The sequence below is a fragment of the Danio rerio genome, chromosome 7, assembly GCF_052040795.2.
Source record: "Danio rerio strain M-AB ecotype USA chromosome 7, GRCz13ab, whole genome shotgun sequence".
NCBI lineage: Eukaryota > Metazoa > Chordata > Actinopteri > Cypriniformes > Danionidae > Danio > Danio rerio.
In genome coordinates, this window is record NC_141027.1 from 52,213,410 (window position 1) to 52,229,505 (window position 16,096).

Genomic DNA, 16,096 nt, shown 5'->3' on the forward strand with positions numbered 1-16,096 from the left:
TAACTTATTGGGCCCTATCATACACCCGGCGCAATGCGGCACAACGCAATTGTTATTTGCTAGTTTCAGCTCGCCGCAAGAGTTGTTTTGACGTTTTTCACCACGGTGTTTAAATAGCAAATTTGCACTCATATGTGCGCCCAATGGCATTCTAGTCTAAAAAATGAGGCATGTTGAGGCGCATTGTTGGCACGTTGCTATTTTGAGGAGCTAAAATACATTGTTCTATAGACCAGCTTAGAGGAGGTCTAAAGTCCAGCGCAGAGCGCGTTTGTTGTGCGCCTCGCTTAAACGTTGCTTAATACACATGGTGTACAGCAATCCGCAAATATCCATACATATGAAAAAGAATAAAAGGACTAAAATATTACAAAAATTATTATTTTCTACCCTACATAAATATAAAACCTCCGCCTTAATGCCTTTTTCATCTTGGGGGGCTTTTTCAGTTTATTCATGCAAATTTGCTTTTGTATAATGTTATTATTATTAGCTTTATTATTTATTATTGGGAATTTAATTGAATATTTATATTTGTTTTGTTAAAAACAAGCTTAGGTTTGCCCAACTGTCAGGTTTTAGACCATATGGGGCATAGCATGTGTATTAGGATAAAACTTAGTTTGTTATTATTGTTCAATTATTAGTTTGCTGGAAATTAGATCTGAATTTAGAAATAGCTTTGAAACAAATATTTGCGCTTCATGAACAAAATTAATTATGTATATGCTAATGTCTGTGCGTAGCTACAACACATTTACCTGTGAAAATGAGTGAAAGTAAAGGATGAGGAGGCTCATCTCTCATTCTCATGCTGTAGATGCTCTGTTTAGCTATTTCCTTGCTAGTGAAACATTCAGTTTTTCCACTTAAAAAATTCCGCAATGTAAATAGCAAATGCGCCATGGTGCGACATAACTGACTCTTAAAGGGAATGGGAGATGAGACTCTGATTGGTTTATTCTTAAACACACCTATAACTTATTAAGAGAAATGAGTTATAGGTGTGTTTTCTCTTTAAAAATAGCAGATTTTTCCGCCCCTTAAAAAAGCAAAAGTGGATTCTGATACGCCCTTAATGCTTTTGCGCCCTGCGCTTTGGACTTTGCGCCTGGATCATCAAAATATAGTCGATTAGCTTAAACAAATTTACGTGGATTGAACATAAAACAATTAAATTTTCCCAAAAAACTCTGGAATAGTTTCATTCAGCTCATTTTAAATAATAGTTTCAACAAACAGCAAATTTTTGAGTGTGTATCTGAGAATGTGAGATGATTAAGGCCTTCTGACAAAAAGTAATAACATTAAATTCCTCAATCATTTCAAACCAATTCCAATCACCCTTAAATTATGTGCTTCCGGTTTTAAGTACCAGGATAATAAACTAAAATGATTGACATGCTTCTTGTTATTCTGAAACGTTTAACAGACTCTACTGGAAGACTATAGAAAGTCCATCCACTTTGACCACTGATTTGGCACATTATAATGTGTTGAAAAGAATAACCTATAGTTTAGAACATATAAAACTTCTTAGTATACAATTTAGTATACAACTTTTCCTTTGAGTAAGGCCGTACTCACACTAGGTACAGTTGCCTCGAACCGGGCCAAAGCCCGCGCTCACAACACAAACGGGCTTCGGCACGCTTACGTCATCGCTGCTGGGCTGTTCAGTGAGAAGCGCTCTCTCACTCAGCAGCACAGTGGAGATTTCTCTAGTTATATTGTTTCAGTCGTTTGATATGCCGTCAAATATTTCGCCAAACAGTCCTTAGGGATGCGGGGACACGCAGTCAGATATTTCGCCGAACAGATCTGCCACTTTTGGCGCTCATAAACAATCATAAAGCTCTCGTGCTGCAGGAATGAGGAGGTCTGCTGAAGCCACGCAGCTGTCGTGCAGTGAGAAGTGCGCGTCTTTAATAAATGACGGCAGTTTGCGTTCACTGAACAGTAATGATTAATAAATCCATATGAAACAGTCCCTTAAAGTCACGTCTCGCTTTCAGTTTCGGGCTCTGGCGTGTTTTGCACTCACACACAAGCGTACCGCGCCAAAGCCCAAGTGAACCGCGCTCAGGCACAGCTCTTCCAACCGGGCCAGGGCCGGCCAAGTGAACCGTTCTTGAGCCCGATTCAGCGCACTCGCACTTCTCAAACAATCCGGGAAACGGGCCTGGGCACGGTACGGATGGCATAGTGTGAGTGTGCCCTAAATGCCCATGAGTGAATCTCATGTGAATCTCAACCTCACCATGTCTTGAGTTCTAGTTTTAGATTTTCGTCCTGCTAAGGGATAGATTTTAAAAAGTTTATTTTATGAGCACACTGAAAAAATGGTTCGTTGAATTAACGTTTTTTAGGTAAGTGGCTGTCAACGGTTTTTATGGGCTGAATTTAAATGAACAAATTAAGTTAAACATTTTAAATCAAATTTCTTTGTTTAAGTTCAGCTCATATAAATTGTTTGCACCCACTTACCTTACAAAATGTTTTGTAAACCCAATAAATATTTTTTTTCAATGCACCAATCTCATCTGCTTGTCATTTGGTTAGAATTCATTCACTCATTCAATTATTTATTCATTCATTGACATTCATTCATTCATTCATTCATTCATTCATTCTCCTTCAGCTTTGTCTCTTTATTAATCAGGGGTTGCCACAGCAGAATGAACTGTCAACTTATCCAGCATATTGTCACCTTGGAATTATAAGGTTCTATTTGCGTTCAGAATGATTTTGAGATATTGAACTTCAAAGTTTTTGCATTCCATAGCAAACAGTATTTGTGTAAAATTTGTTTTTTAAAATAAAAAGTCTTAAAATGTAAACAACTTATAAAAACATCCCATAATGTACAGGTAAGTTGTCATTTAATAAGAATCAGTAACTTAATTTTGACAACAATGTCAGATAGAACTTTGTAATTCAAAGGTGACAATATGTTTCACACAAAGGATGCCCTTCCAGATGCAACCCATTATGGGGAAACACCCATACACACTCATTTACACATATACACTACGGCCAATTTAGCTCACCCAATTCACCTATAGCGCATGTCTATGGACTGTGGGGGAAACCGGAGCACCTGGAGGAAACCCACGCAAACACAGGGAGAACATGCAAACTGCACACAGAAACGCAAATGACTCAGCCGGGCTCGAACCAGCAACCTTCTTGCTGTGAGGCGACAGTGCTAACCACTGAGCCCCCGTGTCGCTGTTTATTGCTTTTAAAATTAATTTTAAAACTATAATAAACTTACCCAGAAGTATAACTCTCCAAAACCAGAACATGCATGATGGTGATATTAGCCATTAACTTAGTACAAAAAAAGTAACGCCATATGTAAACAGTCTTTGTACCTGCTGTGGTTTGAGGTGTTTGGGTAACTCTCCATCCTCCTGTGCCTTTTCAAAAGCTTGATAAAAAGACTGTTCCTTTGGAGACTCAATAGTGATCGTGAGCACAGCATCATAGGCACGTAGCAGCTTGCTGTTATAGCGCAGGGCTGGTTGAGTAACGTGATGGTAGGGCAGACTGTAAAAGAGAGTATCGTAGGACATAAACACCAACGAGCCGTCTGTCATCCGCATGTCATGTGCCGTTTCCAGCAGCAGCTTCTGGGTTCTTCCACCAATTAACACAGAGTGCATGACCAAGATGACCACTGCAAACAAAGCATTGAGAAGAGGAAAGGACAGTTCAGACTTTTAAATGCTTGAGTGTGATGCTGAGAAAGTATACATGCACTGTAGTAAATGCATTGAACACAATTAAGTTGTCCCAATAAAATCTCAAGAAATGTGTTGTTTCAGCTCATTTTAAATAGGTAGTTTATATAAGCAGCAAAACTCTTAAATTACTAGGATAAAAGAAATTTGGCATTGTAAGTTTTAGAATAGCGTACAAGTAAAATGTTGAAAACAATAAATGTAGAGATAAATTATCACTAAATCACATCATCTTTACAACTTTTCAGCTCATCAACTTTACATTTGTTTATTTACTTTTTTTTACTTCTTTTTCTTAATGCATTATTCTTCTCAAGAAAATAAAAAAAAAAAATAAATAAATAAATGAATTGGCCTTTTGACACTTTCTATTGTTTTTTTATTCTATCTTGTTACAGAAAAATACACATTATACACATGTACACATTTTGTCTAAATATCCTATAATATATATATATATATATATATATATATATATATATATATATATATATATATATATATATATATATATATATATATATATATATATATATAAAAACAGAGCAAGGAATGTCTGTCTGATAATAATTTTTTTCTTCTGGAAAAAGTCGATTTGCTTTATTTCGGCTATAGAATAAAAGCAGATTTTAATAGTTTTAACACCTTTTTAAGGTCAAAATTATTATCCCCTCTAGGCTATATTTTTTTCGATAGTCTACAGAACAAAAATTGTTATTCAAAAACTTGCCTAATTACTCTAACCTAACATTGTTAAGCCTGCAAATGTCACTTTAAGCTGTATAGAAGTGTCTTGAAATAAATCTAGTCAAATATTATTTACTGTCATTATGGCAAAGATAAAATAAATCAGTTATTAGAGATGAGTTATTAAAAATATTATGTTTAGAAATGTGCTGAAAAAAATCTTCTCTTAGTTAAAAAGAAATTGGGGAAAAAAACAAACGGGGGTTAATAATTCAAGGGGTTTAATAATTCTAACTTAAATTGTATATATATAGAAATTTATCAAGTTTTAGTAAATGTTAATATTGGTTTCATTCTATAAAAGTCTAAAAAAAATTCTTCTAAATTTCAACTAAAATTACTGTCATTTCTTTAGAAAATGACAGATGGTCAGAATAGCAAATGTTTTCATTTGTTAAGTTAGAAAAAAAATTTGATTATTTTACTGAATATTGATATCTCAATCATCTTTAAATGACTTAAAATGTACAAATGATTTATTCCAAACCACATTATACCAAATAGTTAAAGGGGTGGTCCAGAGTGTATTTTAAGGCTTGGTTGTGTTTATAAGATGTAAAGCAATGTGTAAAACATTCACATATCTTTTGTGAGTTGGTTATTTGAGATGTAGAATGCAAGGAAAGCATCTGCATAGAGACACACTGCAGCGCTTCTGAAGACTGTGGCTGTTTACAGCAGTTTGACTGATAAATATGAATTTGTAGCTACATTGTTAGCGGTGCCAAACAGCATTTCCCATTGTTTACATCCTTGCCACAACATACCGTTAATGTTAGAAACTATGCAAGTACTGTAATAGATCAATTTTAACAAATAAAAACACAGGTTGTGTTTATTATATGTTTATTATGGTTAGAGCTGCTCCTTCTTTGAGTAGTTTTTAGCCGAATCCAGCACTGAACTAAGAGAGAATCTAGCAGCTGTCCTTTGTCAAATGCTAGCGCTGTATATTTATTATAATTCTCTGCAACATAATTAAATTAAACCAAGCAATGCTCTCTTTATGTTGTGTCCTTTGGAAGCCCAAATACAGACAGAAGAAAATGGGAAAATAGCAGCTTTTGGATGCCATTTTAGCTTTCTCTGCTACATTACAGCACCTCTGGCCACGCCCCTTTAATGTGCAGGGTGTGTGTGTGTGGTGTAAGCACGTAACCTGAAACGTTTGTGATCTCTTTAACCCAGATGTATTTTTTTGCAGTCCCCAAACTTTGTTCGCTGTAGGCTTTGCTAAGCTAACTCTGTAAAAGCCAATGTCTCCGTTTGGATTGAACGTTGAGCGCCTTACATCCAGAGATGTTGTTTATGTTTACACAGCTACATTACACGTCAACTAAAGTTTAAAATATCACATCGTAGTGGACCATCCCTTTAAATATTGTTGATCCTTATAGCTTTGTTTACTTCTATTGTTCTCATTTGTACATAATTGTTGATAAAAGCCCAGGAGAAAATATATTTTGTTAGACAAAAACTAAACCTCTTGGTCAAAAAAAACATGTTCGTTGACTGAAATAAAATAAAACATTCACAGTAAATGAAAATCTAAAACAATTACTGAGAAACTCAAATATGATAAGCAAAAATAAATAATAAATTTCAGAACTCAGTGAATGATGCTTGATCTTTATGGCTTTGTTTACTTCGATAAAAAGTCGATAAAAGCATCTGCCAAATGTGTCGATGTAAATGTAAACTCACATCGGAGATCTGCTACTTTCCTGACTTTGGCCAGGGTCTGACGAACACTGGTGTGGTCATTGCGAGCCGACGTCACAATCCCAACAGGCAATCCATGACTCCGCAGGGCATTAGCCAGCTTTATAGCTGCCTCCACCCAGACATCCTCAGCTGATGAAATGATGCCCACGTGTGCCCAGCGAAAGTGCCGCATGAAGCTCAACAGCACAAGGGACGGGACGGGCATGGTGCGGGCAAATGTAGGATGACTACGGACATCATCCAGCTCATGTTCAATACAAGACCAGGAAAACACTGCCTTATTCCAACTCTTCCCTAACAGAGAAGCAGCTTCACAGTAGCCTGGGTTCACCGGACCAATAAACCCAGAAGCCCGTGTGTAATAACCCAGAAAACGGGCAAAGGACTTGGATGTTTCACAGTCCTCGTCCAGGATGATATAATCAAAGGTGATGCCCTGTGAAAGGTAGGGGTCCTTGTTTATGTGTGCCACTGCCAAACGTGCAGCCACGCCAGGCTGGGCTTTAGTAAAGATGGGGTCACATGACCATGGCCCCACCACGCCAACCTTGATGGTGGCAGCATTGGTGGCAGGAAGGAGGCAGAGAATTATGGTTGACCACAGGAGACATAAATAGACATGTTTTGGGTCACTCGAGAAATGGAGCATTTGACTGGGGGATCGGAGTCCGCTGGTGCCCCGTGCTGGAAGGAAGCTGTGAAAGGCACTGGAAGGATGTGGCATTGCAAGGTGATGGGTTATTCACTGGGCTAGTGGGTTGGCACACGCTGGTTCTCTTTCGTTGTCACATTAGAGATGCGCTTAATGCCAATCAGTCTGTCAGCAAACTAAAAAAGGTAAACATAAATAAATAGATATTATTAATAATTTTATTTAAAAGTGCTATACAGTTTTATTTGTATAGCACTTTTTTGGCATAAAATAAAACTCAAAGTGCTTATCAGGCATAAGCAAATATTAAAAACACACACATCGATGTTGGTTACTCAAATATATAGAAACAGATATATAAGCAAATGCATAAAGCAAAATAAACCCAAAACAAGTATAAGAAAATACTAAGAACAAAAATAGACAACAAATATGAGCAGATAAATGCATACATACACATCACACACTTATTGATATACATGTACAGTACAAATACTATGCATACTGTACATGCATGCATTCATACATAAACAGACACAATATACATACATAGATACAAGAAATACAAACACTTCACATTATAATATGTCATTTCAGCATAGATGTGTAATTCTGCAATAGTCACATTGTAGGATCTGAAGCGATTTCAAGTGAATTAAAACAATTTGGACATAAAAAAATTATGAAGTTATTAAAGTTATTAAATTATAAACAGTGTTATTTATGGAGGCTGATCAGTCTCAATAACAATAATATACAAAACAAAATTCATACATGCACAATTCACATTTACAAAATCCAATTTTAAAATTCTAAACACAATTCAAAAATACAACACACAGTTTGTGAATTCACAATTTTAGTAAAAATTGCCAAATTAATTGTAATTGTGTATTTACAAACTGTGTTTTGAACTTATGAATAGGATTTTGGAAACGTGAATTGTGTGGTCTTTTGTAATTGTAATATTATTACATTAGTAGTTATTTTACATTAGGTTACTGAATTTTTGTAACGCAAAACAGTTTGAAACCATGAAGCACTTGTTTATTTCATGTTTTATCCTGTTTATATCATGTTTTATATTGTTTATTTCATGTTTTATCTTTGTTCGATTGTTGTAATTTTGTACATTATGCAGATGCATTCCCCTAAAAACATCTCAATCAATGTAAAATCTTTCCAAACAGTGTAATATTGTGAAATGATTTTCATATCGCAATATACAGTTGAAGTCAGAATTATTAGCCCCCCTGTTGATGTTTTTCCCCAATTTCTGTGAAACGGAGAAAAGATTTTGTTCAACACATTTCCAAACATAATAATTTTAATAACATTTTTCTAATAACTGATTTATTTTATCTTTGCCATGATGAAAGTAGATATTATTTGACTAGATATTTTTTCAAAACACTTCCAAACAGCTTAAAGTGACATTTTTAGTATATAGCTTATGTTAAAATGTATAACTTAAAGTGGCTAATAACATTGACCTTAAAATTATTTTTTTAATAAAAACTGCTTTTATTCTAGCAGAAATAATTCTGATAATTCTGACTTCAACTGTATATCACAGAAAAAGAAAATATTGTAATGTCAAATTTTTCCAGTATCCTTCAGTCCTAAATCACCTGCTATATTCATATGCAAATTTAAACAGGTAAATCTTTACACACTTTTTAAAAACATAAATACCAGAGGACTCTTTCACTTCATTCTCAGATAGCACTGATAAATCTGTAGAAAATCTCTTCATAATGCTCCAAAATGGAAATCTTAATTATTCAGCTTTTTGAACGTGTATAAATCTCAATTTTATTAAAAAATTGACTCTTATGGATGGTTTTGTGGTTCAGGGACAAATATAGCTCTTTTAACAGAGATGAATAAAACTGTAACAAAACTGCTATCATCTTTGACACACACACACACACACATGTTTTTGAAAGGCATATGAAGTCAGAACTATTAGCCACCCTTTGATTTTTTTTTATTTTTTTTATATTTAACAAATTTGTTTAACAGAGCAAGTACATTTTCAAAGTATGTCTGATAATATTTTGTCTTCTGGAGAAAGTCTTATCTGTTTAATTTCAGCTAGAATAAAAGCAGTTTTTAATTTTTTAAAAACCCTTTTAAGGTCATGAGTTAGTATTACTATTATGTTTAGAAATGTGCTAAAAACATCTTCTGTTCGTTAAACAGAAATTGGAGAAAAAATAAACAGGGGGGCGAGTAATTCTTACTTCAACTGTATACACACACACACACACACACACACACACACACACACACACACACACACACACACACAGTATACTGCTAGTTATTGTAAATGAAATGTATAACTCTAACCATATTGTAAGTGTCACCTTGATGTTTAGCGTGATATGGGGTAAACCCCTTCAAGAATAGCAAAAATACTTAATTAAACAAAAAAATACAATGTATAGAATTGAATCTATACATTTGAGCTGGCTATTAATAATGAGGGGTTGTGAGTGAGAGGATTGCTGAAATCCTTAGTATAATTCTTAAATTGGTCATTTCAGCATTAGCACAATTTTCACACATTAACTCAAAAACACTGTTTTGCAAAACAATAATCAGCCTAATGAATGTCCTTTAACGTGTTTGGTCTCATAATCAATATGAAATACGTGGAACTTGTGTTCATCAGCAGGTCTGCTGTGGTGCTGCTTGAGTTTACTGTGACCATTACAGACAGAAAAAAAAATGAGCAGGCATGTATTGATTTAATAGTAAAAAGTGAGGTACACCATAAAGTTAGTTAATGGGTTAGTTCAGCCAAAAATGATAATTTACTCACTATTTACTCAACCTCAAAGGGGTTCCAATACAGACACTATTGAATTCCATTGTAAAAATAAACATACTATTAAAGTCAATGATTACATGCTTCCAAGCTGTCTTCAAAATATCTTCTTGTGTTTTGAACAACAAAAAACAAAAAAACAAAAAACAAAGTCAAACCGGTTTGGAACAAATGAAGGGCAAGTTGCTCATTGTGTTCATGAATTATTGCTGAGTGTGTTTGAAAGTGCAGGCTAGCATACCAATACAGTGATATTAATTACTTAACTAATTAGCTTACTGGTGGGTTTGACTTACCGACACTAACTGGCAAAGAAAAGTTTGACTGCTAATTTCCATAACTTGTTGTCTTCATCTGTGTAGGTCTTCTCCATGGAAACACGACAGCTTTGTGCCTTGTGAAAAATAAATTAATAATTAAAGCCAAATATGATCAGTAAGCACAATCTTGCAGCCTATTCTGAACAGAGACACAGTCATAATCTTCTCTTCAGTGCACCATGTCACTGCTGACCTCAGTCAATCATCTGAAGATTATATCAATCCAATTTCCATCCTGTGAGATAGACATTACAGTGCTGCACGTAGCAATGAGCTGTTCCAAATATGCCAGTTGCTTGTAATTTTGGCTTATACATATTATTATTGGTATAATAAAGGTATTATATTAGGTAATGCTTCAGTTTAAACAACAATTCTCACTATTAACTAGTGGTTTATAGGGCCAGACAGTATCTCCAAATATATTTTCCTAACTGTAAAACCCAACAGTCAACATTATCATATGAAATGTGTGTAATTAACTCAAAGTTTACCAAATGTAAATTCTACTCATTTGAAAAGAGCGATGAAGTTAATTAAAATACCTCATTATTTTAACTTAAATGGATTAAGTTCACAGTACTCATTAGGATTCGTTTTTTTTAACTCAAATAGTTTGTAGCAATAGGTTTCCTCAAACGATATGAGTTACCTTAACTTATTGGGTTGTACAGTACTCACCTGGTTTGAGTTCTCTTCATTTATTGAGTTTTACTGTGCTCAAATTGCTTTCTTTACTCAAATAAATTAAGTTCACAGTACTCAATAGGAATAGTAGAATGAACTTAAACGCTTTGTTGCCATCGGTTTCCTCAAATGGTTTGAGTTACCTTAACTTTTTGGGTTTTACAGTGTATTTTCCCTAAGAATTTTGTAAAAAATAATCTCATATATTTCTCATATAATACAAAGTGTCTCATATAATATATCTAGTGAAAGATTACTTCACAAACTGTAAATGAACATTTTCATGTTAGTCAATAATATGACTGAAATTAGTTTAAACACTGAATAAATATACATGTACACACATTTACACAAGCACATAAATAGACACAATGATGGGCTAAAAATCAGCGGATTTCTGCATGCCCAGATTCCGTGACCATGTTATTGCAGCACAATTTCCTGAAATACGTCAACACACACTCAAATCAATATTTGACTAATAAAAATACTATTATATCACATTTTAAACAAACAAAGTAAAACCAATAATTAAAAAACATCAAATTAAAGTTATCTATACAACAATTTTAGAGCACAAAGAATAAAGGAGAGTTCATGATGTTTAGTTTTACTAGCAAATGTCTTGTGTCTCCGAAGAATTGTTAAATCATCAGCTGCAATTGTTAAATCATCAGCATACTTAATTCATTCAATTCTTTTCTTTTCGGTTTAGTCCCTTTATTAATCTGGGGTTGCCACAGCGGAATGAACCGCCAACTTTTCCAGCATATGTTTTACGCAGCAGATGCCCTTCCAGCTGCAACCCAATAGTGTGAAACACCCATACCCTCTTGCATTCACACACATACACTACGGCCAATTTGGCTTATTCAATTCACCTATAGTGCATGTGTTTGGACTGTGGGGGAAACCGGAGCACCCAGAGGAAACCCATGCCAACACGGGGAGAACATGCAAACTTAGAAACACCAACGGACCCAGCTGGGATTCGAATCAGTGACCTTCTTGCTGTAGGCAACAGTGTTTACCATTGGGCCACCGTGCCACCACTATTTAGAGAGTGCAATGCATTGTAAAATATCACCCTGGACCACTAAAGCAGTCATAGCAGTCAGTTTTTGTAAAGTAATATTTAAACATAATCTGAAAAATATTTTTTCTATTAATGTAAAGATTGTTAGGACAAGATGCTTGGCCAAAATAATAATTATATAAATATAATATCTGGAATCTGAAGGTTAAAAAATAATACAAAATGAAAATATAGAAGGTAAGTTGTCTTTAAAGTGGTCCAAATTATTTTTCCAGCAATTTATTTCTTCATGGAATGTGATCTTTACTATATATTTAAATTATTTTTGGCATAAAATAAAACCAATCATTTTGACTCATACAATGTTTTTTGTTTGTATATTTTGGCTATTCCCACAAATATATCTGTGCAATCCGTGTTTTTAATAATGTCATTCTATTATGATCATTATATATATATATAAACGATTAAGACAAAAAAATGCAGTACCACAACGAAATCGAGGGGGCAGTACAATACTATAAGTTTGTTCCCTAACAGCTCCCAGTTATTTCTGCCTGAGGATATTATTGAAGCCTAAACGTCTGTAAGATTAGCCAGTGCTGTAGTTTCTGTAATCTTTTTAAACATTTCTTTTATCAGTTTTTTTTATGTATCAAAAGTGACTTTCATTATCTGCTCTATCTGTCCCCTCCACTCCCATCCTCTTTGCAATCCTAAACAAATACTTTCTCTTTCCAGATAATTGCTTTCTTATGCAGTGACCAAAATTAAACCCTGGACCAATCAGAATGTTTTAAGTAAGGCTTTGTCTGGGAAAAAACTTTCCATATGCCATTTCTCCATGCTATGTTTTGACAGTCTAAACTCGTGGAAGATTAGTTATGAAGCTCATAATTCTCTCCTCAAGGCTTGACCTGGCGTCTCTGCGGTCGTGTAGAGGACTTTTCAGTGGGGGAAGAAGCAAATATAAAACTCACACGTCAAAGGTAATGCGCTGTGGAAAATGGAAAGAGTCCTGTGGCAGATCTTGTGCCTCACAACATTCCCTCATACCATGCAGACCCTCCGGCATCAGTCATACAGGCAGATGAGTATCCATGCGCAGTGTTTACTTGCAGAGAGCAAACACAAAATGGTAAATTTTTTGATCGAGACTCATAGAAAAGGGATAAAAAGCACAGAATATGCACTTGAATTTTGAATAATTCAAAGTAATAAACAATGTACTCATAAACTCAAAGATGACAAGGAAATACTGTACTGATTACTATTAATAACTATATTGTGAAAAGTAGGACCTCTGGTGACAGACTCGAGAAGTTGCAGGCATGTAACCGTGGCATTTAGATCCACATAGGCTACTCAAAATCTCAAGTTATTTTGATTTGGACTATTTATAGATCTAAATGTCTTCCGGAATAGCAAATAAAAGTAATAATAACTATTTTTACCAGAGATTAAAAGGAGTGGAAACGTTCTAAATAATCTCAGACTTAGATTCTAAAGTAGGTATGATGAGGCTTGCAATACTTCAGTGCCACATATAGTTTAGAAGAAAAACAGATGGAGTTGACTGATTATGAATCTTTTGTGTTGTAGTAACCACTCTAAAACACTGACTGGTCAAGCAGTTCTGTTTCTTATGCATGTGTGTGTTCGTTTAAATGTTCATAAACACATTTATATGATATATTTGCATATAAAAATTGATGAATAAGTGTATAAAAATGTATTTGTGTATATTTGCGCCTGTTTATGAGTGGTTGCACATGCAGGGGTTGGACAACTGGGGAAACACATCTGTAAAACTACGTCATATTTACAAAAGTGTCTGTAAAGGCTAGGTGAGATTTTATTAAAGAACATGTCAAAAAGTCTACAAAGCAAAAAAAAACAAAAAAAAGCAAAAAAATAAATAAAAATTTGACATTTCTAATAACATAGACTTGCCCAGAAATGCGTAAAATTACCAAATGCAAAAAATACAGTAAAATGTTGTGCTGTAAAATGAATTACAGTTAAAGTAGTGATACAATGGGGAAGTTTTAGACCAGTGATACCCAGTAATGTTGATTGACATTTTCTTTCTAGTTCTATTTTTTATTGAGAATAGGCAACAAAACTATATCTGTATCCCTTAGATCGGTCATCTGCAATCTGATCAGAGTTCCAGCAGCGAATCACGTGACTGGATTGGACCTAACCAAAAAATTCTTACAAAATTGTGGTTGCTCAAAAAACAGCGTTTTATGTAACTTAAAAGGAAGCTTCACCCCAAAATTAAAATGTAATCGCTATTTTTTTCTTCAGTTGAACACAAAAGACGATATTTTAAATAGATGAAAACTTACCAATGACTTTCATAGCAGGAAAAATGAATACTATGAAAGTTGATGGTTACAGGTTTCCAACTTTCTTCAAAACATTATCTTTTTATGTTCAACAAAAGAAGAAAAAAAGACTTTACAGTTTTTTAAAGTGTTTGTTTAGCGCTTCCTTGTGTGTTTATTCTATTACCCCAAACTATAAAAAGTTGGGACAGTATGGAACACGCTAATAAAAAAAAAGAAAGAAGTGATTTCTAAATTTATTTTAACTTATATTTCATTACAGACAATACAATAAACATTATTTAAATGTGTTCCTCAAGATAGTTATTTATTCATTTATTCAATAAACACGTATTCCAATTTTTTTTGTTCTTGCAACAAAATTTTAAAAAAGTAACAGTAAAGCATTTACCGCTTTGTGATGTTGCCATTCCTTTTCACAAAAGTTAAAAGACATTCAGGCACTATGGACACCAAGCTTAATAAAGTGTTTCAGGTGTAATTATATCCCATTCTTCCTGCAAACAAGTCTCAAGGCGGGCAACATTGCAGGGCCTGTGTTGTTGCATTTTGCGCTTCAAAATGTGCCACACATTCTCTACTGGAGACAGGTCTGTACTGCAGACAGGCCAGTCAAGTACCTGTATCATCTTCCACCACTGTCAGCACTTTGTAATGTGTGCAGAATGTGGTTTTGCATTGTTTTGTTGACATGTACATGAGTGTCCAAGGAAAAGAAGGCAGCATATTGTGCTCCAAATCTCTATGTATCTTATCTTTCAGCATTAAAGGTGCAGTAGGTGATTGTCTTCAGAAACACTTTTTGTTTTGCTGGTTGAAAGTCTCTTCACATTCCAATAGTAATGATTACCATAAATGATCTTAATGTCTTTATATTTATTTTTGTATTATGGGTAAGGCATAAAACTAAAAAAATGTTTATCCAATTACATATTTTCGGGCCGATAATTCCCCTAATTTTGATAAGTAACCCAAACTGTCTGTCAAGAAATGTAGATTTGTATTACGGCGCATATTTGTTCATGCGGATCAGCCATTTGTTCATACACACATGCATGCATGCCGCAAATTCATGTGCAGATGAGACAATCACATCGGTAAAGTCAAATGCTGAATCAAAACTTGTTAAGATCCTAAATCAATTTTGGAGATTGTTTTGCACGCTGTAGGAAGGACGACACCATGGCTGAAGTATTTCTGTTAGACAGGTAATGTTATGTTTTAAAACTATTTTAGTCACGCAAAGCTGACGTAGATTGTGTTGTTTTACGAATGGATTATAGAAGTGTTGTTTAGCCACTGAAATCTCCCGGCAATAGATTGATGTGACTATTTTCAGTTTCATAAGGGACCTTTTACAGCATCGATAATGTAGATTTTTATTATCCTGCTTTACTGACCTGAAGTTTGTTATATATTTACATTGGTTCATTTTTGTACAATGACAACCTGTGACACACTCCCTTTATTGTTTACCATGCTACTCTGAATATTCGATCTGAAACAGTATGCAAGTATGGCTTAGTATAAAGTGTACGTCCTGCACGCCGCCGGCCAACCACTAAGCATATAGTCACTTTAGGACAAAGCGCATTGAGAGAGTGAGACCATTATGACAGGTTTTGCTGCTACACAACTGAAAACGTGCTAGATATAATAAAGTTTTTCATTCAGAATTGCAGTTTTATAAAGTACTGTAAAGTTTTCTAACTGGCGAATGACATGATCTTGTGGGTCGTCTGCTGTCATCTTTAAGGTGCATATTTCAGGAGGCTTGGCTTTGGAAGGTAGGGGAGTGGTTGTATTTCAAAGATATTATGCTAACCTGTTAGCATTTTGGCAGATCACCAGCTGCACATTTTAATGGTGCCATCACAGAAGTGCAAGTTAGGGCACTGACATAACCCAATACCCTGACAGACCCTGACTTGTTGCTGGTAACAGTCTGGATGATCATTTTCTTGTTTGATTGTGAGCACACAGCATCCATTTC

The 16,096-nt window shown here is 34.7% G+C and overlaps 1 protein-coding gene across 11 annotated transcripts in view; it reads right to left on the reverse strand.

The window, feature by feature from the left end:
* Positions 1-13,090, reverse strand: part of gc2 (guanylyl cyclase 2) — a 33,142-nt gene extending 20,052 nt beyond the window's left edge. For 6 of the 11 annotated variants that reach the window (XR_015494538.1, XR_015494541.1, XR_015494540.1 and 3 more), the window contains exons 1-3: positions 10,003-10,251; positions 6,198-7,046; positions 3,378-3,682 (exon numbers count right to left, since the gene is read on the reverse strand). Coding sequence is in view for 5 of the 11 variants with exons in the window: in XM_087258683.1 (XP_087114809.1) it covers positions 3,378-3,682; positions 6,198-6,942 (1,050 nt within the window). In the remaining 6 variants the exon portion in view is untranslated. 11 annotated transcript variants of the gene reach the window in all.
* Between the last annotated feature and the right edge of the window lie 3,006 nt (positions 13,091-16,096).